The sequence below is a fragment of the Nelusetta ayraudi genome, unplaced genomic scaffold (genome assembly GCF_046127955.1).
Source record: "Nelusetta ayraudi isolate G7.1 ecotype Tasmania unplaced genomic scaffold, CSIRO-AGI_Nayr_v1 ptg000136l, whole genome shotgun sequence".
NCBI lineage: Eukaryota > Metazoa > Chordata > Actinopteri > Tetraodontiformes > Monacanthidae > Nelusetta > Nelusetta ayraudi.
Window position 1 is genome coordinate 820,184 of NW_027466186.1, and position 27,611 is coordinate 847,794.

The following is a 27,611-nucleotide window of genomic DNA, read 5'->3' on the forward strand; positions in this document are numbered from 1 at the left end:
AGGATTAGCTAATAATCACTCAACATACTCTCTCGTGTGTCCTTGGACCAGTTATATCGACTGGGTGAGGAAGAGCAGATCGGATGGAGGGTTGGTGGGTTCATGACCGGGGCATTGGATCAGGACTTGGGCCGAGACAGCGCAGCCCCGCGGGGCACATTTGTTCGACTGTCTAGCTTTTGGACGGAGCAGCAGCAGCAGCAGCAGCAGCAGCAGCTTTGATGTGCAGCAGTTTGCACACACACACACACACACTCGCTCACACACACACTCGCACTTTTGCTGTTTCATCACCCACCAGATCCAGCGAAGGCGTCGGCAGCGGGGCCCACGGCCGCGGCGGCAGGACCGTCTCCTGGGGAGGGTGCAAACGCATCTAGGGGTATTGTAGACGCAAAGAACAGGCGCGACAGGTACACAAAGCCAGAGACACCCGGGTGCGGGTGGGGGATGGGGGGCGGGGGTTTGGAAGGAGGTGGGGGGGGGGGGGGGGCACACCGACGACAGACACACGGATGTAAAACGAAGATGAGCGATGGACAGATGGAGAATGGACAGGGGAAGAAAAATGAAAGGTCAGCAATTAGAGGAGGGGGTTGGAAAAAAAAAAAAAAAAAAGAATCAGAGAATACAAGGAGTATGCAGCCCGGGCGAGGATCAGATTTTGCGGTTGGTCAGTTTAGTTTGTGGCTTTTGAAGGGCTGCATAATGCTGCATTCAGTGAGCGCACTACCTGAGCAGGCGCCAGGAGGGATGAGGCAGGGCGTCGCCAGCTGAACGCCGCTCGGCGACAGCAGGGACTGGATTAAAACATCGACTTGAATAACTGTGTGGTCATTAGTGGGGTAACCGTGTGGTGTTAATGGCAGCAGGACATCGGTAAGCGTGTCAGCGACAAATTGACGACGTTACACTGCGTTTACTGAGGCGCACAAGGTGAGGACTAAACACTCGGCGGATTAGTGTTTTTCTTCCTCTTGTGCAGATTTGGGAAGTTTGGAGGGGAAGTGGGAATGCGGAGGAAATTAATTCTGCGCCACAGAAGCCACATTTTGCCCTGCGCTCAATGCCAAACTGCGTGAGCGTGCGTTGACATTGGGCGAGCGCGTCTCAGGGCACGGCCACCACGAAGCAGGAAGCGTGAACGTCAGGAGAAATAGCGACAACTAGGGGTGGGGAGGGGCATCGCATTCGAGTCACAACGCCACTCGTCCGATCTGGAAATGCAGAGTGAATATTCACTGTGTGGGGAAAAAACCCCCCGCGGCTCATCTATCACCCGGCTAAATAATAATTGTTTGTCCAACAGCTGGCCGAGGGTTCCAAGAGGCCGCTGGGTAATTAGTCTTTTTGAAAAATCAAACACGTGGCGGTGCGATTCAAATGGTAATGCACGAGAGGTGTAAAACCAGCTGTCGGCTCAACTGAGGAGTGCACGTGTGCGTTACAAGCACTTTTTATTTTTTTTACTTCAAAGTAAAAATGCTTTGTAATCGTAGTTTTTCCTTTTTTAGATTTTAAAAACCATACATCTCACGAACCTGTGATCTGAGGAAATGTTTCCCGGCTCGTATTATAGTTTTATCTACACTACTTACTTAAATTTTTGGGGATATTGGGTTTTTGGGTGAAATTTGTTGGAGCTAAATGTTAGAGATTCAAGCTACAGTGACCTTATATTATGGAAATTGAGTACGCAACCATCTATTTCTTTATTTCCAGCAATTTATTGACGTAAAGGTTAGGACTCTTGTCACATTCTATTTTTCTATTTTACAATATTTTTGAAAATGCTTGAAAATGCTTGAAAATGCTCGATTTTGTGGCATCTGTCCTGCCTGAAGATATATTAGCTCCGTTGAAAGATTATTTAATTCATATGTATGTATACATATGCACACAAATATACATATATATATACATATTTTTATTCATATATTTTTACACTTGCTTGACGCAAAAAAACTCGTTTTTCTGCCTAAACCTGGCATAACAAAAGCTAACAGTTCCATTCATGCAGTTAATCACAAACTTGTGTTTGTGTTCATCACTTTCAGTCCTGAAAAAGTGAACAGCTGGATGTGTGAATTCAAAAGAGGTCAGAATAACCGTACTTCTGAACCCAAAGGCCCAATATCCCTCACTTTCCCTGAGTGAATATTTGAAATGCTGGGCTTTAGCAAACTAACTAAATTGGAATTCATTATCACAAGCTTCATCCTGCAGGACTCCTCGCTAGGCACAGTGAGGCTGAGACGCGCTGCCACGCGCGCTCGTCTACGATTCCCAAAGCGGACTGACCTCCGAAAAGGTCGAGGTCCGTGGAGGCGGCGGCAGGAGCCACGACGGGCAGTGAGGTGGGCGGAGCTGATGGAGCGGCGGCGGCGGCGGCGGCGGCGGCTGCAGGTGCTGCAGCAGCAGCGGCTGCGCGTGCAGGAGCCGCAGGGGCGGCAGCGGCTGCGGCATCGGTGGGCTTTCCCTGGGCGGAGGCTTCATCAGCAGCAGCCGGAGTTGCTGCGTGATGGACCCCAAAATCCAAAAGCCGCGGCAGTCACAACCACCAGAGAGTGGGACAGAGGAGAGGAGGGGGAAAAAAAAAACAAAAAAAACAGCAGGTGGTTGTGCAACACTGCAAAAATGAGCTCGTCAAAACGAGAAGCGACAGGTACGAAAAACTGAGTGAAATAAAAGGGTTACATGTTGCAAACAAAGAGGCAGATTCCGGTTGTGTGGCGACAGTATGGAGTACTCACCCCCAGACAAGAGATCTGCAATAGAGCAACAACAGCAGGTGAGACAGCGGAATGGCAGCGTGAAGAGAGAGAACAACCAGCGACAAAAAAGACAAAGGAATGACGAACGGCTGTCGCATGGTTACAACTACAGCAGATTTGCTGAGGACACCACTCGGCTTAAAGCACTTTTAATCCACGTCCTGCCGCAGGGAGTCGTTCCCACGCGCGATTCGACTCATTTACTCCCCTCTTGTTATCATCGCCAAGCCATCTCCCAAAGTGGATGGCAGGTTTTCTTTCTGCCTCCCCCGACTGAACAGGGATCAGTTCCATTTGTTTTAGAGTGGCAGTAAAGATCGCTCTGCAGGGACGCAGCATCGCCGCTATGAACGGGGCGGTGACGCACCATAAAAAGCCTTGAAGTTAATGGGCTGAAATACGGCGAGCAGCGGCGTGCCTATCATAATATTTTGATCTGGATGCAAAGCACAGTTTGCGTTGCAGTGCATGTTAAAACCATCACTTGTCATTTGGTTGGGAGTCATCTGGGCAGGAGGTTCACACAACCAACACGACCTTGTTAGTCTCCCTGTGCGTGAAGCCAGAGACTGACAGTGTTGGTCACTTTATCAATGTTCAGCCGCTTTGTGGTTCTATATTTATCGAATGGAACAGATTTCAGATTAAAGACCACATTGATTTTGGATAAATTTGGCAAATGTCAGGCTTGCAGATTCACTTCCTGTTTGTTTTGGTGCTTTGCAATGTGAGTTTCAAAGACCTCTATCTTGACAACACGAGAAGAGTGGAATATCGATTTTTTATTTTTTTTTTAATTATTGTCTTTATTGATAGAATGCATATCTATTTAGTAGTTCATATCAATGTTAAAGTGTATGCAACAACATTGATGCTGCAGGGACACAAGGTACTTTCCTCCCGGATGGTCATGTCACATTTACCAACCACTGCACAAACACATGCTTTTTGAAGGAGAGATTAATCAAATTAACTGACTAATGACATTAGCCATTAGTCAGATGTTAAAGCCATAATTATACAATTGTTGTGTCTAAGATCATAACATCTCTTTCAAAAAAGGTTCAAACTATTTTTTGATGGGTCAGGTCGGTCAACATTTAATATAAAGTTCAGGTCGTTCACCTCCCCAGCCTGTAGTGGAAGAAGCAGCCGCTGCTCCCTTTGCTGATGAAGAGGATATGGGATCCAGATCCAACAAGAAACCATCAAGAGCACTAAAACAAAGAAACAAAATCAAAAAGTGAAGTCAGGGTTGCTGACTGAAGCCCTCGTCTCAAACACAGAGCTTGCAAGCTGACGCATTGCAAACACTTCAGTATTCCAGAGTGACTCTCACTTGCTGGCAGCACTGGCTGCAGAGGGGGCCGGTGCGGTAGGCGTGATAGATGGCGGTGGGGGTTTGGCAGGTGGGCCGGGTCGTGCCGGGGGGTGGCCGTGGCCAGCAGGGGGTGCAGGCTTGGGAGGTGGCGCAGAGGCAGCAGCAGCAGCAGCAGTAGCAGCAGCTGGTGTGCTGTTGTTGGCTGTCGCATCCGGCTGCAGAGGAAGTCAACAAGGTCAGCAGCAGGGTTGAGCGGCCTGACGTGGCTTCACAGCTTCATCAGGACCCCGTGTGAGGCATTTTTGATTCCCAGCCATGGTGAACCTGCCCCTGCCTCATCAATCAGTCAACACGTAAAAAGATAAAAAATGATGCTAAATTTGGATGGATATTTTTTATATTGATGTTTCTCGGAGAATCAATAAAAACCAGCAGGATAAAAAGATCTGGCATCGTGAACAGAATCATGTTTAACTGTCTGCACGGACTGGATTTCATTGGTTTTTCATTTGCCAGAGGATGTGTCAAGCATGTTAATTGTGTAATATGCTAAAGGTACAGCTTGCAACATCGTTTCAAGCACTAGAGGCCGTTAGCTTTGCAACCCGTGCACGCAACTACCTGCAGGTCCTCAGCTCGTGTTTACTACAGATTTGTAGTTCATCACGAGACGAAGCGTGTGTGTAAAACCCTCTGACATTTTGAACAACTATCCTGCGTAAACAAGGACCATTATTACCGCCAACGCTGTACAATCACGAGGAAACACAGCTTACCTTGGTGGGTGACCTGCGGAAACAAAGACAGCACAAACTGGTTACAGAGGTAATGGCGCACATGCTGCTGCATAATGGATCTTATTAAAATCAGAGGCCGGTTTAAGCATCGCTTTGCCCTTTTCAGGCAGGCAGGCAAAGTGCATTTAGCAAACAGCAGCAATTAATGGAGTCACACTGCACGACTGGGTAATAGCATCTTACACTGGAGCCGAGACAGAGGCGAGATCCGCCACGTTGGGCAGTTTCTGTCTTCACACTTGGATTTTTGCATCCAGAGCAGAAGGTCCAGTAAGATGCCAACAAACATGAATATGTTAGTTGATGATTACAGCATCAAGCAAGAGTGGCCACTTGAAAAAGCACCATCCGCAGCTGTTTGTTCACGTCTTTCTTATAGGAAAGACTGAAGTCTGGGTACTGATGAGGGTGACACACTTAGTACACGACAATGCACAACAATGTTCTTGCAGCCAGACGATACTTACTTATCCTCTCTGAGTTGAGGAAAGACAGAGGGAACGACTCATTAGTTAAATAACAGGGAACTTGAGAGAGACTTTTTGTAGAGCAACTGACAAATCAAAGTGGAAAACATCTACTCCAGCAGTTGAGTGCAATATCACTTTTATTTACTTGAGTAATTTGTGTTTTTTCCTTCAACCTTATAGACTGTTTTTTTCACACGCTGAAAGCAAGCCTTTCTCCTTTAAGCTCCACTTTGCTGATTAACTGGCAGCAGACAATTTGCTGCATCACAGCCAAAGTAGGAGTTTCATTGTTTTACCAAAAGCAAAAACTCAACCCACAAAAAGACACAGGTCTCATATGTAGTGAACTTAGATTTATCGTCATGTTTTACAGGTACACCTGAGTTATATATAACTCTGCACAAGTGTGGCACAAAGTAAGTAGCATGGATTTAAAATGAACTATTAAAAGCTGTGAGTTTTCCAGCTCAAAGACCACCAAACATGCTTGCTGGACCACCAAATGATCCTCTGATTAAACCTCCACAGTCTAACCAGGCTTTTAAAATGCCCGGATCCATGGACGGGTGTAATTACAGATTTAGTGCAGCTTCAGCGGCGTTACTACGGCGAGTCATCAATTGAAAAAAAAAAAAAAAAAACGAAAGCAGGCTGCAGATGGATAGAATTACTCACGGTTTCTTCCCCTCCAGCGTGTTGAGGTGTGTCTCCAAAGACTCCAGGAGACTTTCTGGGGCCTGCGGAAGAAGAACAAGCAGAGGGGGCTGAACCAACGGGACGACAGCGAGAACACACAGCGAGGGTTCGATACGGTCTGCGAGACTCCGCTGATTAGAATTAACCTGAAGAAATGCAGAGGACGACACATGTTCAGGAGAAACAAGTGAGCTGAGACACACACAGCCAGGGTGACATCTTCAACAGCTGGCCGCATGCGTTCATAAACCCGACACATTAAATCAAATCTCTATTGATGTGTTTTTATGGAGAAAGGAGAGGTCTCATTTTTTACAACTGACATGGTTATTTGCATAACCCTATATTTATGATAGCTGTTGACCTAAGTGTTGTTGTGTCCTCTGGGGCTTTTTTAACAACACGCCTACAGTGTCCTAGTTTTTAAAATTCACGAGACATTTTTGTGTTGGACAGCAGAAGACAGTGAGGCACATGTCACGACCAAGGAAGCTGATTCTCAGTGTTTTTTGTTGATGTTGTTGACTGAACAAAACACGTTGAATTGCAATGGATACCTACAGCATCGATTGTAAGTTCATGTTACAGTTACAGCGTAAAATGGGCTCCGCTCAAAAATGCAGTGACCGACCAAAAATACACATTTCATCGTTTTAATTTCCTCCAGTTATTACATCACGTTCCCCTTTCATTACGCACAAAGGATAAAAGTGGAATGAGGAAGCGGCAGACATTTGCAGATGTGACGTCAGTTCTAATTGATATTGCATTACACCGGGCAGCCAGGCAAGGCCGAGTGTCCAATCAAGCTTAATGGGATCACCTCTCGACACGCAGCCAGAGCCGTGATACGAAATCCTCCCCGAGAGAATAACTGCCCGCCTCATTTGCGGAGGCCGCCAGGAGAAAGGTGCCTGGGCTCGCGCCGCCAAGATTCAGCGCTATCGGGTGAAATTGATGGCTGGAGTTCCGGGTTGCTGTGGGACACTCCAGGGCTCTGAGGTTGACGGACGTATTAATCAGAAATTTTTTATCAGCCTCTTGGAAAGTCGTTTTGAGAGCTAGACACTCGAGCTGTGGATATTAAACGACTGGCTCGTAAATCATGGTAACAGTAGAGTCCACTTTGACATTATTCTAACAAGTACTAGCGCTCTTTCTCAGTCTAGTTGTGCGCTTTTTGCATTTAAATTGATTAGAAGAGCAAAAAAATAAATAAAAAATACACTCTTCACAAGCAGTCAGGATATTTCAGGTGAAATTTATGAAAATGGTAAATGGACTGCACTTACATAGCACTTTCCACCAGCACCTCCATGGTACCCCAAAGCGCTTTACAATGGCCTCTCATTCACCCATTCCCTCACACACTCCTACACCACTGGGTGGCTGCTTCCATGCAAGGCGCTGACAGCCCCACTGGGAGCAATTTAGGGTTCGGTGTCTTGCCCAAGGACACAGCGACAGACTGGGATGGAGCAGGATTTGAACCGCCAACCTAACAGCTGTTAGGTGTTAAGGTATTGTATACTAATTGTCACTGAAGCAGGACATTTAGTGGTCGATTCATGGATGAGACGCTTGTGTTTGGGTTTCCATTCTGTATTTTTGTGATCAGTCTATTTCATGTTTACTTAACTCAGGAGCTGCGCATAAGTTGTTCAGCAAAAGGACGAAAAACAAACTGTCAACAGCCTTCGAAAGCCTATTTTCAGTTCTGAGATCATAACTGGAACGCGTTCCTACGAGGGAAAACAGAAGGTGCAGCCGAACTGAGAGAGAACAAGAAGAGACATTCACTCCAAATGCAGCAGGATCAACCTGATGCCTTTGGCGGCAGGTTATCTAGAAGTAATCTGGCCGTAACACATTAAATGTTGATGAGCTTTCCGGGGGGGTAACTTCTGCTGCAGAATACCTCACGTCCCAACTCCATCTGTGCAGGATGTGGTGTCTGTCGTCTGTGACTATTGTAAAAGACGTCGCAGGGACCTTTGGGCCCTATTCAAATGCAAACCTGCTCTATAAAACAAAACTTCAGACACTGACACTTATTTTCGTATACTTTCTCTTAAAAGAGATGACACATCATCAGCCTCGGAGTTGCTGCCAGGCATGTTTTTTTTTTTTTTTTATCTCAAGGGTTGAGTTTGAGTGGTGTTGCTTGTCACAGTCTTGTCTGACTGCTGGCGACACTTCCAAATTAATCACAAATAGAAAAATGTGTTGGCATTCTTCTAACAGAACCTCTGGCGTTGTATTGTATATAAAAAATGCCAAAGTGCTTGAATTTGATTTATTGAATAAAACCAACTCAAACTACACTCATCTCACAACTTTCTTTGCGTCAATGTAAAATGGAACCTCCATGAATATGACCGACATGAACACCAAACACAGCATTTCACATTCAGTTTAATTTGCTCCCTCCTTGCCTTCTGTGTCATTACTTCCTTTGTTTCACCTGTGCCTTGCTACTTCTACCCACAGTGTTTCAACTGATCTTTCATCTTGTCCTCCACCTCGAGTCAGATCCTCGGAGATGACCTTTATCCTTTAACGCTTGCTCTTTTTTTTTTTTTTTACCCAGTGGACTGATTAAAAGGGCCTGTGAATAAATATCCCCAGTGTGTGGCCGCATTAGTGTGTCCACCTGTCTGTGAGTTGCGACAATATTAGGCCTGAGTTTTAAAAAAAAAAGGACTATTTCTAAACATGTATAGCAATTTATAGCTGTCCATCATTACAGCGGAGGCTGCTAAAAACAATCCAATGTCATGTTACGGATTTAGACAAGACAGTCTCCATGGCAACAGTTTTAATTAAAGGCATTATTTTGAAGGACTGGTCTTACCTGAGTAAGTTCAGGGATGTCGTTTTTGTCTATTCCCACTTGCTGTGGAAACAAAAGCGGCACCGTTACCACGCTGTAAAAGCCTCAGCTGGGATGTGACGTCACAAAGGGCGCTCCGTCCTCTACCTCGGCGATTTTGAAGAACTCCGAAACTCGAGTCATTCGTGTCAGGAACCTCTTGTAGATCTCCAGACCGTCTTTGCACTGGCTTCTCTTCATCTGGAAAAATTTCTCTGAGTGACGCAAATCACAGAAGTTAATTAAAATCTTTAAAGTCTTTAAACAAACAGTTCAAATCCGACCAAAATCGAACTGAAATTTAATTCCTATTTTATTATAATTTATCTACTAAGCCTTTCGATGCTCAACGATCGTTGTGTGTTTTCTCACCGAGCAGGTTGATGATGCCGTCATTGTAACAGGCATACAGCTTGATCAGGTCTTTGAAAAGCAGGACGAAGCAGCCGTTAATGACGGGGTTGTCCAGGTCCTTGGCTTGCACCTAAAAACAGTAAAAGCCACAAGTTGAAGTCTTTGGTGTAACTGTGAATACATGATGATGGCTTGTGAAACCGGCTACTAATGCAGTTTATGGAGAATGACAATGGAGTAATGTAATACAATTAATAATTTGTGACATCACAGAGGGATGATTTCCACAACTGTGCTCTTTGGGCACAGGTAATAAATGACGGCTATCCCTCAGCTTAGGAGAGGTCAGTGACAGGCTGGAGGAACGTCTTCTCAGAAATCATCAGTACAGTGAATTGTGCAGAATGTGGGTTGCTTAATTAAATTCTCCAAGAGGTTTTCGTTCCCTATTAACAAGAGTCGCTCACCTCAAAGTCCAAGAGGGCATCGATCTGGCCCTGCAGGATGGGCATTCCTTTCAGCAGCTTCTCTACCGTCATGGTCCTCATCGCCCCTTCAGCCCTGCCACGGTGGAGACAGCGCAAAATGTGAGCCGTTCATTTAGAGTGAAACAGATGCGCACCTCCAAACCACCTGCCACCTGCCACAACACAGAGCAAGTGTCTGTACCTGCAGCGCCGTGTCTCATCTATACTCCCACTGCTTTCCAGTGCCAGTCAGACAATTTTTTTGCTTTAGTTTTTTTTTATTTCTATTTCTTTTAAATTTTATGCATAGCTACATATAGTAACCCCGCGCACTTGGCTGGGAGGAATCCCTGTAGGAGGTGGCTTCCTTTAATGGATGCCAAGCTCGCGTAAGAAACGGGCACGCTGCGGCTAAATTGGGAGTGTTGACAAAATCAGTCAGATTTAAAGAGAACTGATGGGAACAACGACGAGGCTCACCCTTTCTTCACTCGTACAAAGTCGAAAGACATCTGTCTGTAGGCAAAGGACTTCTCGTTCAGGTAGCGGCTGTAGCGTCTGATGAATGTAGACATGTCATAGCCTGAGGAGGACACGGCCACAGATAAATGTCTGCACAATGTGCCATTTCAAATCACTCAGTTGTACCGTTGTGCGTCCACAAGATTTATGAACTGTGGCCAAAACAACATCTTCACCAACATTAACATCAACTGTTTGGGTTTTTTCAGGCGTTTTAGGTTTCTCACTGAGAATTGGATGGATGTTTGAATCAAGTAGCCACGTGATACTAACTAGCTTAGCACGACAGTTAGCCAAGCCTCCTCAAAGTTTAGCCAGACAGCTTGGCTGCACACCTCCAGTAGCCTAAAGTACAGGCTATAGAACCAACTTGTTAGGAAAAAATAGATCTAAATAGATACCTAATTTAATACCTCATATTTCTTTTTTCCAGAAGATGGTTTCATTCGGTCAAGGTTGGTAGTTTTACTGAGTTACAATGTGGTTTTATGCACACACACAGACGGAAAATCCAACCTGGCATGTTTGCAGTTTTTCAGACTGTGAATAAGCTTATATATATATCAACTGCGGTGCTCAGTGTAGTCCTGAAGATGAAGTCGAACCACCTACTGTTACAGATTAAACACACATTTTTGGAAATGGATGTAGCGGGGGAAGGCAGGGGGCACTGAGAGCTGAGACTAATGAGAGAGAGAGAAATGGTCTGCTCTGGCGTTTTGCTTTCTGCATACTAAAGGCCTGCAAGGGGGCGAAACTGTGAAATAAAAATGGGAAAAAAGCTACATTCCAATGAAGCAGTGTTTAAATCACCCACCGTGAGAGCCAGTCTTATCCAGGAAGTTGGCAAGGTTGAACAAGGTGTTTCTAGATGACAGAAACTGCAGGAATTTCTGCAGGGAGAGACACACGTACAGAATTCAGATTTTTTTTTTTTTTTTTTTTTTAATTAACTTTTGACTGTGCAATTATATTTTCACGCTGTAGAAATGAATTAATTCTGTGCTCCTTTCCTTTTGGCAGATTTCAAGATGGACAGAAATGGAAATGTCAGGCAGTTTCATTGCCTTAGCTTGTTTTCGTTTCATTTTGATTAGAAATTTAAAAAAAAAATAAAAAAAAAAACCCACAGCGGCTCCTAGTTTGACTGTAGGAATATACAGTCTGGTACACCTCATCCATCCCCACTTATTACACGAGGATGAAACAGATGGCTGCATTTTAAACAGGAGAAGTGACGCTGGCTGTCATCGCCGCTGTCTCCGAGGTTTTTGTTCACCAGCTACAGCACTGAGACCTGTGAAACAGGCTCTCGGCACAGAGTTGAATTAGCATTTAAGGATGCTGTTCTGGAATTGGTTTCCGAGCATATTTAGCCCGGGGAAGAAATCCATGCGGCATGAGAGCGCTGCTGCGAGCTCTGCGTGGGAGTGTGTGTGGAAAATCGGCAGCGCTCACGGACGCAGAGGGGGGGATGTGGGGGGGGGGGACGCCGCGTAATAAAGACAAATAGGTTCCCTGGGCACTCAGACCCAGAGGGACAAGTTCACCGCGCAAAGTGACGGCACACGCGTGAAAACAGTTAGTCAGGAGCTTTTGCTGTGTATTCCCTGACGCCATGTACACAAAAGCAAAGGGTATTTGCAACTGTGGGGAAGGTTCAGGTGAAAAACGCTCGGGTGGGGAGTGAGCAGAGTGAGCCGCTTGTTGTCTCGAGTGCCCCGCTGCTATCGGAGACATCATCGGCAGAGTCTCTGCCGAGGGGTCCCAGCAGATAACGCAGAGAATATTGACTTATCGCGAATGACTCCATGGCTCCTAAACATCTATTAGGCTGCTGATTCAGTCTCTGTGCTTACATCACGACAAATAGGAGCTACCGACCGACGTGGTCCAAAGCTGTTTTTCCCTTTGCCTTGCTATGCCGACAGCTTCAAATCCTACTGATACATAAATTAAGGCAGGGATGAATTTCACTTTTATTTCAGGAGACTCCTGTTCCTGGTCTCTCGTCTGCTTTCTCCTCCCTGTTGTTTTATGTTTCAGCGACGGTTCGGCCACTCAGTAGCGACGGTCGAGGGACATCTGCTCATCTCTCCGACTGATCTCCCTGGTCATTCATAACAGCTTCTGCATTTCCTCAGCTGGCCGGACAAAAACTGGGTCAGAAGGTCAGGAATGGGAAGCTGAGGGCTCAATCCGGTTGGTCACATGACCAGGAGGCAGGAGAGAGAGAGATTATTTTGACGGGGGGCTGTTTCAAAGTGAAATGGACCCAAAGCACTCCTTTAGTTTCCTTTTAATAATTTAATACTAATGTATTAGTTCACTGCAGCCTTTAATGCTGACATTTATAGTCATCATATACTGTTGTTTTATGGTGGCTATTAGATAAAAAAAAAAAAAAAATACATGTATATATATATATATATATATATATATATATATATATATATATATATATATATATATATATATATATATATATATAGTTATATTTATTTTTTTTAATTTTTTTTTAATTTTTTATTTTTTTTAAATATATTCCACATATGATAAACTTGACCCAACAATATCATGCATTTGGTTGTTTTTTCAGAAATTATTGCATTTCTGTAAAAGAAAATTAGAAATTGTATGGAAACTACATAACTTCCTGTAATTCAAGCTAAAAAAAAAAAGCTAAATAAAATGAAAAATCTATAAATCAAATGCCGACCTATTTGTGTGTCCCATGTTTAAATTTGGACTCTGCAGCGATGCCCTTGTCCTGCAGTGCCCTGTTTCCCACTGACTAGTGTCCCAGTACCAGAGGCTCTTCTGCTGACTCTGCTGGGAGCCACAGTCTGGCACCCACAGCTTTCCTACTGCTGACGTGAAACCGCAACACACCGAGTGCCTCATCGGGGGAGAGACAACCTCTTTTTTTCCCTACGCCTCACCTCGTTGCCGTGCACCATGAGGTGGTGCGTGGTGATCAGCGCCTTGAAAACCACCACCCAGCTGGCGTTGCCGGCCCTCTCTATCAGCGTGTCGGCCATCTGGGGGACGTTGACGGTGGTCTCCTGGGAGGCCTGGATCAGGTCTAAGAAGGGAGATAAGGGGGTGAGACATTCACCATGGTACAATCTGAAGAGAGACCTGAGAGTCGTTCAAGTGACGCTCACACAAACAGATGGAGTAATGACATGATGGTGATGATCTGACAGGCAGGTGTGCCTGTGGTGATGTCGTTCCACAATAAAGGCGTAACATTATCCGGAAGAGGACGATGATACTAGTAATAGTAAACCTACGAGGTCTCATTTTGACTAACGTTATTTCAAGTCAACATATTCACCAAAAAAAACCCAGAAGCACTTTCAGTCTGACAGAGAATGTCTGGACCAATCAGCATCCTTTATAAAGAAAGTCATAAACAGGAAACTGTCTTGAGCTTGTAAACAGCGGTGATCAGTGTTGCAATTGCAGTTTTTCATAACACTAAATAAATAAATAAATAAATAAATAACACATTTCCAGAGGACAAGTGAAACAGCCCGGATAGCTGGTTGGGTTTAGACGTCGTTAACACCCCCAGTCTGTCGCTAAGATTTGCATTTGGAAAATGAACCAACTGAAGGAGAGCTTCTTCTTTTGCGAAATAGCTGCCATTCCCCCATCTCAGTGGAAGGGACTTAGTTATGGGCTTCACATAATGTCAGCACAGCCTGTTGTGAGTCACGCTGGCTGCTGTTTTCTTCCTCCCTGCAGCCAGAAATGGCAGCAGAACACGGCGGAGAGACGGGGAGGGAAAGACGAAAAGGGAAGGAGGGACGAGAATCAGACTCCCAGGCCGACAACTCGGCATCTGCCAGACAGGCAGTGTGAAACACAGTGTGAGACTCATGTTTCTCAGGTCAATTTTGTCACACAGAGGCAGGAATTATTTTATTTATTTATTTATTTATTTATACAGAAATTCCTTAACGGCGGTGACGAGCAAGATATCTCTCCCCGAACTTATAAAAAAAAAAATATATATATATTGGCTGCAAGAAATGCCAATACACCATTCTGTTGTTTAGTTTGAACTTCAGCAGGTCAATATGCCTCTACATTGCTGCTCACATGTGATTGGCTGTTAAAATAAAAAATAGTTCTGTTCAAAAAAAATTATTACAATACTTTACATTGTAAAGTGGTCAGTGAGTATAAAAAAAAAGCCCAGTATGGATACAGAGTATCACCAGCGGGTCTACATAACATCAAGCCCTTAGCATGCTGTGCTAACGGCTAACACGCAGCCCCTGAGCGTCCATCAGTTCGGACTAAACTCTGTGTGAGGAGCAACTATAGGAAAACCGTCACTCAGCGTCACCCCTAGAGGGAGGATTGCCTAGGACAGTGCGAGGGGTGAGACGAGCACGTGCGCTCGGTGCCGTTGTGGTGATGGACGGTGGGCTGGAGGAAAACTGACTGGTGTCGTTTTAAAAGGCTCGATTCTGCAGAGTAGTGCATTTGTTCATTATTAGTGTCATATTAGTGAGTGTGCGATGCCAGACCGAGAGCAATCTCAGAGGTGTCTGTTGAATTCTGTTTGGGGGCTTAAAATAAAACCCTGTCCAATCATAGCTGGTATCATAGCCTCACAGATGGAGACCCATTTATCAGTGTAATATTATTAAAATGAAAAAAAAAAAGAGTAAAACAAATCCTGTTAAGACACTGAAACGGTCAAACATTATGCCCCATATTTTTGTTTTTCAGCCTCATGCAATTAATTACACAAGTACACTGTTGCGCACCTGGAACATCATATTTAGCCCTCTGTTTGCAGCCTTCCGCAGAAACTCTTGGTTCGAGCTTCTCGGTATCTTAGTTATTTTATCCACCGTTGTACCCGCTACATGTTCAGAAGTGGATGTAAACAAGACGATGGAGACGCAAGAGTGACATGCATGTGCCCTTTGTGATGTCACAAAAGGTTCCAGAATTGTTCAGTGTTGAGCAACAGCAGCACTGTACGGGATGGACTTTTTGTATATATGGGGAGTTTACTCATGCTGCCTGCATATTTTTCAGCACTGAAAAAAATTTGAATTAGAGTAAATCCTTTCATATCCACCTTTATGCAGCCATTGACATCCTGGTGCTTTAATTTGAAACAAGAATTAAAATGAATAAAACATTGCTACGAGCCAAAAGTTGAGGTCTGCATTGGCGTCCTGTGATTACCTCCAGGTGTTGTTAAAAGCCATGCTCGCACCTGTCTCTCCAATTGGACTCCAATTAATCTCCTAAAACCTCGACTTGACATCGTTAACTGCAGAGTGACAGCAGGCGGTGCCGTGTGCAGAGCAGTTCTTGGCCACAGCCAGTGAGTGCCGTGCACGACCCTGGTGGTGAAGTGACCCTAAAATAAAGGACTCGTGTTCGTCCTCACCCGGCTAGCAACACTTTGCTGTTGAACAAGGACACACAAAGGTCACACGCAGTCTGAGCTTCACACTGAAGACTAACTAACTAACTAAGAGGCAAGTGGCCGGCGTCAAAGAAGATGTCGTTAGGTTTTTTCGTCTACCAGCTTTTGGCCTCCTGCACGATGAGCTGAACGAAAAAAAAAAAGAAAAAAAAATGTGTTCAGGGTCACTTTGCTTCCACGGCCGTGCTGACAGTCTCAGGGGGCTTTTTTGCTGCTCGCATCACGCTTTCATCATGCAGAAATGATCTCTGTGCACGTCCTCGTCAGTAGTAACGCAGCTCTGTCACCCTCTCTCTCACTCTCTCTCTCTCTCTCACGCACGCACACACAGATAGGATGAAGCCCTGCAGGGCTGATGAGTCAGCAGCCAGCGTCGTCCTACGCTTCTCATCTCTCAGTCTGTCTCTCACTCTGCCCGTCTCTCTTTGCGCTCGCCACTCCTATGATGAAGAATAGGAAGTTGTTGCACATCATTTTGGGGCTTCACCTGAATCGGGATGTTTTATTCACATGGCTGTTGCTTTTTAAATCCTGTCTGGTCAAAGGCACCACACAACAACGGTTTAATGACATTTTCCCCAGTTGAGAAAAGCCTTGGGTGGTCTTCTACCAATTCTGTTAGTATCACAGCTCTCTGGCAGCAGCCAAAGCCTCCTCCCACCCTCGGTTTCCCTCATCAAGTGGCGCTTTAGGTTTGATACTTGTCAAACTGGACGTGCAACATTTCCGAACCATACCAGCGCTGGCCTACAGCAAGGCGTTATAACATACCGACAAATTGAGCCCAATTTATGTATGAAAATGTGCAGGTGCGGTTTGGCAGATCCAGAATTGAGCGCCTCGAGCTGCCGCTGCAGAGGAGACACGCAGTAGCAGGCGGAGGGGCGGGGGGGCGTCTGGAGATGCTGCTCAACAATTCAGCAGGAACTCCTGACTCACATCTCCCCCCACCTTCCTGCTCCATTATTCATGACAGTGAGTGCGAGCAGGAGAGCGAGAGCGTGCAGGGCACCCTGATATGTTTGCTTGAGCAAGCGGGCGGACGGTCACGCTGACTAACAAGTACTTGCGTGCAACCTGGGGTTCCTTTACAACAGCAAATTATTTCCTGCCTGCTGGAAAAAGCGGGAAGTGCACCCTATTTTAGATTGATGCAAGACAGTGTTTTTTTGAACACAAAATTACTTGTATGAATCACCAGGGGAGCAGGGAACAGTTTTGGGCCTTATGCCTAAAAAAAACAGCTTTGGGCCAACCTTCACCCTATATAATATATTAATAACATGATCCCCAGGGGCACCATGATTGCTGCACCCCAGTTAACAACTGATCAATGTGTCCATTCAATTCAAATCCCCAGGGGAGAAGAAAAGACATGACGGAAAAGACCCTTTAGTAAAAAAGGTCAGAGGTCAGTCAGAGGGTTGGAATATGAGAATGGAACCACACGTTTAACTCAGCAGGTTTTGCCAGTGTTTTTTCTATTTTTGCATCTTGGTGGAGGGTTTGATCGTTGATCCAACTGCTCATCCATCTGGTTTTATCCTCTCATCTGCTTTGTCGCTCTATATAACATACAAAACCTCTGACAAAAACACATTGAGAAGCTCCAAAGGGAGATGACGGAGCAGGAAGGACGGTAACATGGATGATGTTTGAATTAAATCCACTGGAAGTACAGAGGGATGGGATTTATGGCTGATAACATGGAGGATCTGTCTGTATCAATTATTATACAAAAAAAGGATTCATAGGCACAAACCTAACTGCGCGCGCGTCTTGAGCAAAATATTAAGCGCCTCCATGGCCACAGATGCATTCAGAATCATAACTGTCTTGACAGAAAGAGTATGGGGGGGGGTAATAGTCAGTATATCAGTTTACAACTGTTTCTCTGCTCGTTACAAAAGGGTAAAAGTCTCGGGTTTCTTGTGGCACATGAATAATTAACATCTGAAGTCTTTCTAACCTGACCATGGGATTCATTTCTCATTCCCATCTGAAAAGAGCCAAACAAAGCATTTGGAAAGGGAAAACCCTGCACCCAGGAAGGCGATTTGACAAAATGTCTGGCTGCCACATCTGAAGTGGGCCAATCCGATTTCCAGATATCAGTTTTCAATTGGAAAGCACATCTCGACCTGTCCATATCCCGTGTGTCGAAGGCCTGACGACAGGTGGAGAACCTGTGCTCTCTGTGAACGAACTTCACAGTGTCTGGGCTCATGAAACGGGATGGAAAAACTGCTTTATTTTGAAACTTCTGCAAATACAGGCAAATAAACGGGTAAAACACGCGTATGTGAACAGCCCTGTTCATCGCCTCACAACAAAAACACAAGAATCTGCAAATGTGTCCTGCTGTTGTTAGGACAACACCCAGATATAAAAAGGACCTTAGAATAGTGCAATGCTAAGAGAGATCGTACAGGAAAAAACGCTGTCTAAAATTAACCATATAAAAAGCTAAAAGTCTGTGTTCCCGCAAGGTGAATATGACTTATTCAAAAATAACAAGAAAAACTATGAACGCTGAACAAGCCACATCGCAATAGATCCTTGGCTGTCAAGTGACATGCCCATTCATGACAGCGAACACAGGCGGTGGAGTTATGAAACAACCGTGCAGCTCCACTCATGTCCCTGCGCGTGCTCAGGGGATCCTTGTTTACAGAGGTTTTTTTTTCCCCCCACCACCGGGGCACAACAACATAACTGCACTGGATGATACGATGAAGCTCTGGCCTAAAATAGCACAATCCCGTCCAACACGGATCCGTGGTGTCCATAAGCTCTGTGTTTTACCAACACGGTGGGGCTTGCAGCTCAGAGCAACACGTAACTGTTTAGGCTGCCGAGGCGAAGGTATTAGTCCTGCTGTCGCGTGAACAGAACAATTCAGACTCGGTTGAGGATGACGGGCCACAGGAAGTAGCTTTTCAAACTATAAACTGCATACATGTATTTACATGTGTGTTCATTTGTTTTCTTTTTTCAAAATAAAAAGCTAGTTCCGCAGCATCTTTCTGTCACTGGGAATTAGTTAGATTGTCATATTCCTAATTAAGAGTAAGAGCGGCCGTGTGTGCATGTTACTGGATGTGAGTCTCTGCCTCCTCCCCCACCCGTCAGGCCACTTGCCCAATACCACCTGTATAAATAGTGAGAGGCGACCGCTTCTACATTGGGCAAGTGCAGTGCAACCCCAGAAGAAATAAACACTAAAATAGCATGAAAAGTGCACCTAAAATTCTGCTGGGTGCAACCTTAAATCCCAAGAGTCGCCTTTTGTTACCGGCACTGTTACAGTGTCATGTGTCCAAGGGGACCACTATCAGTGACGGACCAGCAAAAATGGTATTTTGCCACTATAGGTACGTGAAGATATAATGCAGAATATGAAGCTACAAGCAATAAGAAATAGAACTGATGTTGAGCTCAACAGTGCTTGACCTCTTGGAGCACGTGTGCTCCCATCTCCTTCGCTGTCACGCAGATGTAACTTAATTCCTGCCGGGGGACGGCCTGCAGCTTCTTGCCGCCACATGTAAATAACGGCAAAGCTGCTGCGCGGCGGTCTAACTTAAGGGACGCTGCTGAGCGTGCGCACACACCAGGGCACACGCAAGCGTTGACGCAAGGCTGCACGACACACATGCCAGCAGCCTCCTCGTATTATTTTCTCAAAGATCCCCCCACCAAGTCTCAAGCGTAGGAATGAGCACCGAAGGGGCCGTACCAAGGTGGTCTCCTAGGCAACGAGCTTTCACATTCGCAACGGCACAGAGGATGTAGTAAAAAAAAAAAATCCTTTAGAAATCATCTTCACAGCATCTCCCACAGCGGCACACAGCTCAGGGTCGTGTTTATGCGTGAGTCATACCAACCCTTGGACTACATTTGCATAAACACGTCTTCATACCTTCCACTTCCGACGATCATTTCTGTGTGGTGATATATTCAATGGAACATCAGTGTGATTTGAACTGGGCGAGCTTAACACGAGAGGACTGGGGCATTCAGTGGCTGCAGAGCCATGCTGCATGAGTGACGCCTCACTGAGCCACACATGAACGGACCATGAAAGAACAGAGCTTATTTATAGCGCCGCTCACCCCCAAGCGGCATACAGGAGGATGGGGGGGGCGGGGAAATGCACTCTGTCCCAGCAATGTGGTGCGGCAGCCCAACGCAATGGAAGCCACTGAGGCTGGAGGTGACATCTGAGGGAAACCGCCGCTGCCCCTGCTGCTGCTACTGCTGCTACTGCTGCTAATGCAGGTGGACGACAAGGCAGCACTGCCTTTATCCATAGAGAGAACAGTGGGGCATGTTCTGTGATGCAGATCCAATCGTCCTTCCAGAAAGATGTCAAAGAGTGCTGTGTGTATGGCATTGACTCTAAAGCTGAAGAGCCAATAACCTGCAGTCTCTCGCATGGCCAGCAGGGACCGCCAAAAGTGGTTGCAAAAAGACTGAAAATTACCGACTGTCAATACGGAAGGAAATCCTTAATTCATATCCTCAGAAACTGGTTAAAAATGTTCCGCCTGTAAAAAAAAAAAGTTAGATTAGCTAGCTCCTAATATCAATTTTTTTGCAATTTAGTCTAATTTTGAGTAAAAATGGACAAAAAGTTGTGGCCGTAGCAACAGTTTGGAGGCAACTGGTCCACTTTCCAGTGTTTCAGGTTTGGAGCTCATGCTGCACTCAGGCTCCCATCATTGCCTACCTCTGGTACAAGCCACGCATCTAAATATGGAAAACTGATCCAAAACAATCCAGAAGAAACGCAAGATGGCGCTGACTGTGAACCCAAGGCTTCTGAGGGGATTCATTGTTAAAACGTGTTATTACTGAGGTGATACCTTGACATATTTCAAAAGTGAAACTGTGAAAATGACTCCCTTTAATAATAAAAAACAAAAAAAGACCCAGGGAAGGTAACACCTTCGAATAATAACGAGCAAGGAATTTTACAAATTGGCCCTGCATTTATTTACAGTTTTGGAAAATAATGCGACAAATTATTTTGCCACTTTTGTCCTAGTTAATTTTTATATGCATGATTTTTGGAGATAGTAATTCTATCAAATACTGCTGAAAAAAAAAAATAAAAAAATAGTATACTGTAATCATAAAAAGCCTTTTTTCCTTCCATTTGTCAAGACAAATTTGTCAAGACAAACCGCCTTAAGGTTTGCACTGCTTTATAACCTAGTATATATACAGATATATACACACCCATACACATATTTACCTTGAACACTCTAGAGTGTTACAACACCGTGAAGATCACAAGGGAAAAAAGATACAGAGAGGCAGTGGGAGGTGGGAAGTATAAAGCATAACAAACAAACTATTTGAACCGGCTGCTCAGGTAGACAAGGATGAGGAGCGGCCGCATGGGCGAACGGGGCCCGGGCTCATTAATCTGGAGCCACACTGTTTGTAGACTCCGCCTCCCACGCAGTGCTTGACATCAGACAGGAATTGTGGGGCCTTCGGGATACCCGCTGTGAGACCAGCGCCGCAGTGAAAACCACACACTCTTGCCAGTCTCTTCACGACATCCCTCTGTTTTCGCTGGCCATTAGGAGAGCACTGCACTGGGTCATTACAGGGGAAGTGAGTGAGAGTGGAACGGTGGCGAGCGGAGTGGAAGACTAAAGAGGGAGCTCATGCTCGTCTCACCCATGGCTACTGCCACTTTACTGCGGCACTACCCTTCAGTTTAGCGCACTGCCTTTAATGTAGGCTTTGGCATTTCTTGTCAAGGCAGAAGAGGAGGATGAAGTGTTAGCGCTAACCAGCTCCTCAACTTCAAGATTTTTCAGAGGCCCACTTCAAGATAAGGGTTGTCTCAAACATATTTGTGCTGATAATGGACACTTCAAAATAAAACAGACACTGAATTATCTTAGTTTGATATTATTTAATGAATGAATATTCTCTAGTGCTGATGTCGGGAGGGGCACGTTGCTAAGGCTAATGATAGCTAGCATTTAACATCAAATCTTTTTGTTGATTTGTTCTTCACAATCCAACCTTTTGGCTAATGGACATATAAATTCCAACAGCCACTGAATAATCTTAGTTTGAGATCATTTCATAAATGTATATCCTCTTCTTTCTAAATAATAAAAATAAAAAACAAACGCTGATGTCCGTTTTGGTACCTAGCTATGAGTAACAATAGCTGCCATTTTGGACGTCACATTTTTTGCCGATCTATTCTTTTCAACACAACATTTTGCTGTACTCATGTAGTCGCACACGCCTTGAAAGAGCTTGCCATCAGTATGCACCCAAATCAAACACCTTGTATCTAATATCTTCCAGGTAGGGGTATAAAAATAACAAATGTGACTATGCATGCAAGGACCAGCTGCCAACAGGGAGGCTGAGAGATGCTGTCGCACATTTGTTCTCATGCAGAAAAATCTCTTTCATACCATTTTTCTCTAAAGATCATCTTCGTGGATGACGAGGCTATTTGCTTTTATATTGCTGAAATAGCCAAGAACCTCACAGATGAGATAATATTTTTGCAGAGAACACAATGCCACAGCTGTTGTGCCGTAACAAAAACACAAGGTAGCAGTGAAACTTAGGTAGTTTAGAAATGAAAAATATTTTAATTTGTATCAGCTAAATACAGGTGTATAATGCTTTGGCTGTAGTTGCCTCCAGACATGGCTTTATTTTCTTCCGCAAACCAGCTGGCTGGTGGGCCACAGTACGAAATACAATGCTTATAATGACAGGGATGCACTGTAGCAACAAAAAAAAATACAAAATGAGTTGAACGCCGCTGAGCTCCCACCCATTTTCTGAGCAGACAGCCTGCCTCTTGAACGTGGTAATACATCGGTGGTGACTCATGTTGTGGTAACAGCACAGTGGCAGCCAAAGGGAACACAGCACGCTGTTTACGTTTCACACCGCTCACCCTCCTGTTTCCTCCCCATTTTCGCCAAACAAACACACACATCTATACACACACACACACACACACACACACACACACACACAACAGCAGAATGTGTATCCCTCGTCGTCGTATCGCCACGTTCGTAAAAAAATAAAAAAAATACAAAAAATACAAAAATAAATAAATAAATAAATAAACTGAAGCGCCTCAACTTCCCGCGACTGGTGATAATAATAATTGTGACCATGACGTCTCAACGAGGCCACGAGGGTGATCGTACAGCGGAGGGAAGATGGGGTGGGGCTGTTTTCGAAACGACAACTTAGTGCTGCAAAGTCTCCACACAGAAGGGTCATTGCAAGGTGAGGGTAATGTGGGAAACACCATACACAGGCGGATAAAATCAGATGCAAACGGAGTGGCAGGTGCCTTTAGAAAGCAGTCATCTCCATTTGGCAGATGCTCAAACTGTGTTAAGGTTTTACTACGGCCGTCTCCCCCGGGCTCCACACTGCCTGCACATCCTCTGAGGCGTGTGTCTAGGGGCCTCTGACATTAGCACAGTCGAAGTGAGCCGTCGTTACCCCGACCTAATAGGCTCCCTTCAAGGATCCTCCGTAAGCTGCACGTTCAGTCGCTTCACGAAGGCCAAACGGGGCCGTTTGACAGGCGCTGCCGCTGACACGGTGGCAGCAGATCGGAGAGGAGAAGTCGTCCATCAGGCACTTAATTGACGGTTTAATTTGTGCAGTTGCCCGCTGTGTAAGCAAACAGGTCCGGTCTAAATGGTCCCAAACGGGCCTTTTGGAGTGAGTGCTTCAATGAATAAACGGCCGAATATAAATAAATACTGGAGTATCGTTTTTTTCTGGGTGAAGCATCTTAAAACCCCTGAGCCTTGTACCTGCCAACATGCCAGATGGCCAAACTGCAACACTGCACCAACACAATTCAACACGAAGCTATGGTTAAAAAATAAATATATTTACAACACTTGCAGTTAAATGTTGTTGTGTTTGGGAAAAAAAAAAACTGCACCTCATACAACCAACGGAAGTGTGATCGCAAGAATTAAGTCATAGAAAACAAAAGACAACAATGATGTGAGCTCATGTTTGCTGCCCAGATTTACAATTTCATTTCAACACAAACGGCAAGGTGTAAAGTTGCATGGGTACGCTCAGAAACAGTCCCCTTGGTTCCCACTAATAATACCAAAACTTAACAATCTTCAAGCCTTTTCAGAAAGTCGACTCACAGCTGCATCCCCTCCTCTACAAAACGTCACTCCTCCTCTCTGGGAAATTGCCAATGGCATGTAGCTTATGTGCGTGCGTGTGTGTGTGCGCGCGTGTGCGCACGCTGAAAGCGAGGCCACTCTGCGACACGGGGAGACTTCTGTCAGACACACTTGAGGCAGCTCAGTGGGTGTCGAGCAAGCTGTGCTGCTCTCAATTTTTAAAAGTTTAGATAACTTTGAACTTTGTAGCAGTCATCTGTTACAAAAAGACACGGCAAGTGTGGGCTGGAAAACTTGTCAAGACACTCAAATCTACAAATCAGTCACTAATGCAGTCTTTGGTCTTCTGAAGAGGCAGTGTGAAATGTCTCAAAAATAATTGTTCATTCTATCTATCTATCTATCTATCTATCTATCTATCTATCTTGTTTATTCATGGTCTCTTTGAGGCCAGTGGCCCTAATTGTGGCTCAATTTTCTCTGTTGTTTTTATTCAAGGGTTTTGCAGAAAACACCAAAGAAGAACTCAAACTGGTACATCGGCCAACTCTTTCCTTTTTAAAGCAAAAAAGCAACAGTAAATAAGTTTACATCTTAAGAGAACCTCAGACACTCCTTACTCAATACATCAATTGAATTAAACTGCAGAGCTGCAGTGTATTCCGGAATATCCAGGAACCAAAAACACACGGATTTGAATGGAATCTTTGGAATGGAATTGTAGTGGAGTGGAATAATGATTGCAAAGCTCTCAAACGCTTGCTTTGAATCACCATATAAATAACACACCAATGTCTTTCATAATTTTAAATATAATCAGTCTGTTTTTCCACCTTGAATGTCTCCTAAGGCAGATGTGGCGAGGTTTTCTGATTTAAATACATATTTAAAAGGGACATAGGATGACTGACCACTTCCACTTCAGGTCCACTTCAAACAATGACGGAATAAGGAAGAAAATGACTGTGACCTACTAAATAAAGATATACAAGTAAAAAAGAAAAAAAAGAAAAAAGCTTACAGTGCAAAATGAGATTAAAGAGATGCGCTATTTATAGGTTATCCAGGGAGGTCACATTGAAAAGAGGGATGAAGTAAAATGTTATGAAATGGTAGCAGAGCTGCCTTGTCATTACTGAAATTTCAAATACCAAGGCAAATGCATGTGAGGTTTTATTATACGACAATCTGAGGTGAAAAATGAAGTGAAAGTTTGAGCTGCAGTGTTGAGAGAAGTGTGCTGTGCAGATCTGAGACCCTGAACAGGTCTCACTGAAGATTTAAATATGTAAATTAATATCTCTGAAAGCACTCGCACAGAACGTGAGGTGGATACTGACACAAGCTATACACACGGCATCAACGTCCACTGCAGACGCTGCGAAATCCAACTGAGAAAGTCGCAACCCTGAAATCATTTAACCTTCCTCAGCGAGTGAATTGCTCAGGTTTAACTTCCGAAATCTCACTTGTCCATCTTGCCAACCACTGAGGAGAGTGTTGCAGTAATGTTTAGGATTCCACTACAAGCCGGCTTCCTTTTAATTTTCACCAAACTACGCAACAGCTGCTAAACCACATAAGAAGGACAAGAGAAGAAGACTGTGAAGGAAGCAACTCTGAGCCTTGCTATTGGAAGCGGATGACATTTTCATATATAAAAGTAAGATAAACTGTGACACTGAGGGTTTGCCTTGAGGGATTGGCTTTACCACCTTGACAAGAATTTAATTAAACGACATCACGCACAATTAGCGCCAGTGTTTGGCTAATGTAGTCCCTCACACCAATAGGAAGGTAGAGCTTAAGCTACAAATTTGAAAGATCTGGTTGAATGAAACAGACAAAACGTTCGCCGCTACCTTAAAAGTGCTTTGTAGGTGCTCTTTAAAAGATGGATTCTCTCCTTAAGACCTTAAGAACAATATGTATACATATATATAAATATGTGAAGTGTTTTCTTTTACTTGCCCTCTTTTGTATCATGAGATTTGAGTCAGTCTTTTAAATTTGTAACGACAACATGACCAAACCCTCCTGTATTTGAAAGTTTTGAATCAGAATGGAAGGCTGAACTCTCCTAACAAAAAACTATTCACAGACAAACACTTTGGCAAGCTGGTGAGCGAGCCACTTGGCTGTTTGCTGTGATTTAGCACGGGTCACAATTCATTTGGACTTTTTAGTCTGGACATGAGTAGAGAAGCTGATGGATTTCTCCCAGGGTTTGTGTTGCCAAAGTAAATGTTCCTCTATTTCACCTCTGAATATACAAAGAATGTCAAAGGCACTGCCAGACTGGAAGCAAATATGAGTGCATGAAAAGTACATGAGCATGTGCTTGGTATTGATTTTTTTATTTTTTTTTTACCATCCGTCCTCGGAGTTTGCAGCTCTTTAAAGAGTGCAGCCTACTTAGCAGACATCATTACAACATCATCAACAAAAGACACTGATGAGAAGGCCAGCAGATCTGTTTCCCTGTCTGTCAGAGCCTACAAATGGATTTTCTCCATTTCTTTTAATTCAAGACTACAGAAATCTTTAAGACATACCCGCACACACACTTGAACAGTGCAAACTTCTTCAAACACAAAACCAATCGTTGTCTAATTCTGTTTATTCGGTTTCACCGAATATACATCTGTCATATAAGTGATAAAACTGAACTCGTTAGTTTAAAATATATATGTGCAGAAGTATTACAGTATAGAGATAATAGCAAACCACCTACGTGGAGCTACAATCTATATCATTCTTCATCAACAATTAAGGGCAAAGCTTTTCAGTAATATGCCCTAGTCAGTCTAATGCTGCGTAATGCACGTTGCTCTGTACCAAGGCCTGTCACAATCACTCACTTATTATTTCCTCAGCATCTGACATTCACTCTGCATCCTCCCCCCATCATTTTTCTCCCCCTAACTGCTGGCACCGAGCCATCAACCCGCACCGTGTCACCGGCAGCCGCACGCCTTTTAAGCTCTGCCAAATGGGGCCGTAGTCCATGAGAGAGAGAGAGAAAAAAAGGCTGTTTGCCAGTTAAAGCACCATTTCCGACCTTTTCAATAATGCATTCAACAGCATTGAAGGGAGGCAGCCGCTGGTCATCGGTCTCTAACTACCGTGGTCGAAACCTTCCGTGGCTTCCCTCTGGCACTCGCTGCCGGGCACAATAGAGAAGACACCAGCTGTAGCAGGTTTGGTTTGTGTGTGTAGGGGGGGTAGGATCGTGGTAGAGGAGCTGGAGAATAAGAGCTGGATGGAGGAGGAAACCACCATCATGGTCTCTGGCGCATGGCCTAGTTGTGGATGAGTAGGATGGGTCGATGGATACAAGGGAGGAGAGTCGTGTGGAAGTGATAGATAGATAGATAGATAGATAGATAGATAGATAGATAGATAGATAGACAGATAGATAGATAACTCACATTCCATGTGTTTTTTCTTCGGAGGTGTCTGTTCATGTGTGGTGGCTTTGCACACAGCTCGGGACACCTCGGATCCCGTCAGGCTGTACTGCGCCGCGGCGATGCGGTCTGTCAGGGTCTGGCCCGACATCTTCTTCTTTTTTTCTTCCTCTCTCCGGGGAGATCAACCCTCCGACTCCCGAGCGACTTCCACCAGGGTCCTACCCCCCCCTCTCTAGGCCTCGGTAATCCCACTTGCCCTCGAAGGCACCGCAGGAGCAGCTCACTGG

At 44.7% G+C, this 27,611-nt stretch overlaps 1 protein-coding gene across 1 annotated transcript in view; it reads right to left on the reverse strand.

The window, feature by feature from the left end:
• Nucleotides 1-27,611, reverse strand: part of snap91a (synaptosome associated protein 91a) — a 39,989-nt gene that overhangs the window by 11,452 nt on the left and 926 nt on the right. Inside the window, exons 2-16 of the mRNA XM_076012771.1 lie at nucleotides 27,343-27,607; nucleotides 13,216-13,358; nucleotides 11,091-11,166; nucleotides 10,232-10,334; nucleotides 9,752-9,845; nucleotides 9,303-9,414; nucleotides 9,039-9,145; nucleotides 8,913-8,954; nucleotides 6,038-6,099; nucleotides 4,872-4,884; nucleotides 4,114-4,310; nucleotides 3,900-3,991; nucleotides 2,754-2,768; nucleotides 2,302-2,514; nucleotides 299-376 (exon numbers count right to left, since the gene is read on the reverse strand). Of these exons, the coding sequence (XP_075868886.1) occupies nucleotides 299-376; nucleotides 2,302-2,514; nucleotides 2,754-2,768; nucleotides 3,900-3,991; nucleotides 4,114-4,310; nucleotides 4,872-4,884; nucleotides 6,038-6,099; nucleotides 8,913-8,954; nucleotides 9,039-9,145; nucleotides 9,303-9,414; nucleotides 9,752-9,845; nucleotides 10,232-10,334; nucleotides 11,091-11,166; nucleotides 13,216-13,358; nucleotides 27,343-27,472 (1,477 nt within the window). The 5' untranslated portion in view covers nucleotides 27,473-27,607. The remainder of the gene's footprint in view (nucleotides 1-298; nucleotides 377-2,301; nucleotides 2,515-2,753; nucleotides 2,769-3,899; nucleotides 3,992-4,113; nucleotides 4,311-4,871; nucleotides 4,885-6,037; nucleotides 6,100-8,912; nucleotides 8,955-9,038; nucleotides 9,146-9,302; nucleotides 9,415-9,751; nucleotides 9,846-10,231; nucleotides 10,335-11,090; nucleotides 11,167-13,215; nucleotides 13,359-27,342; nucleotides 27,608-27,611) is intronic.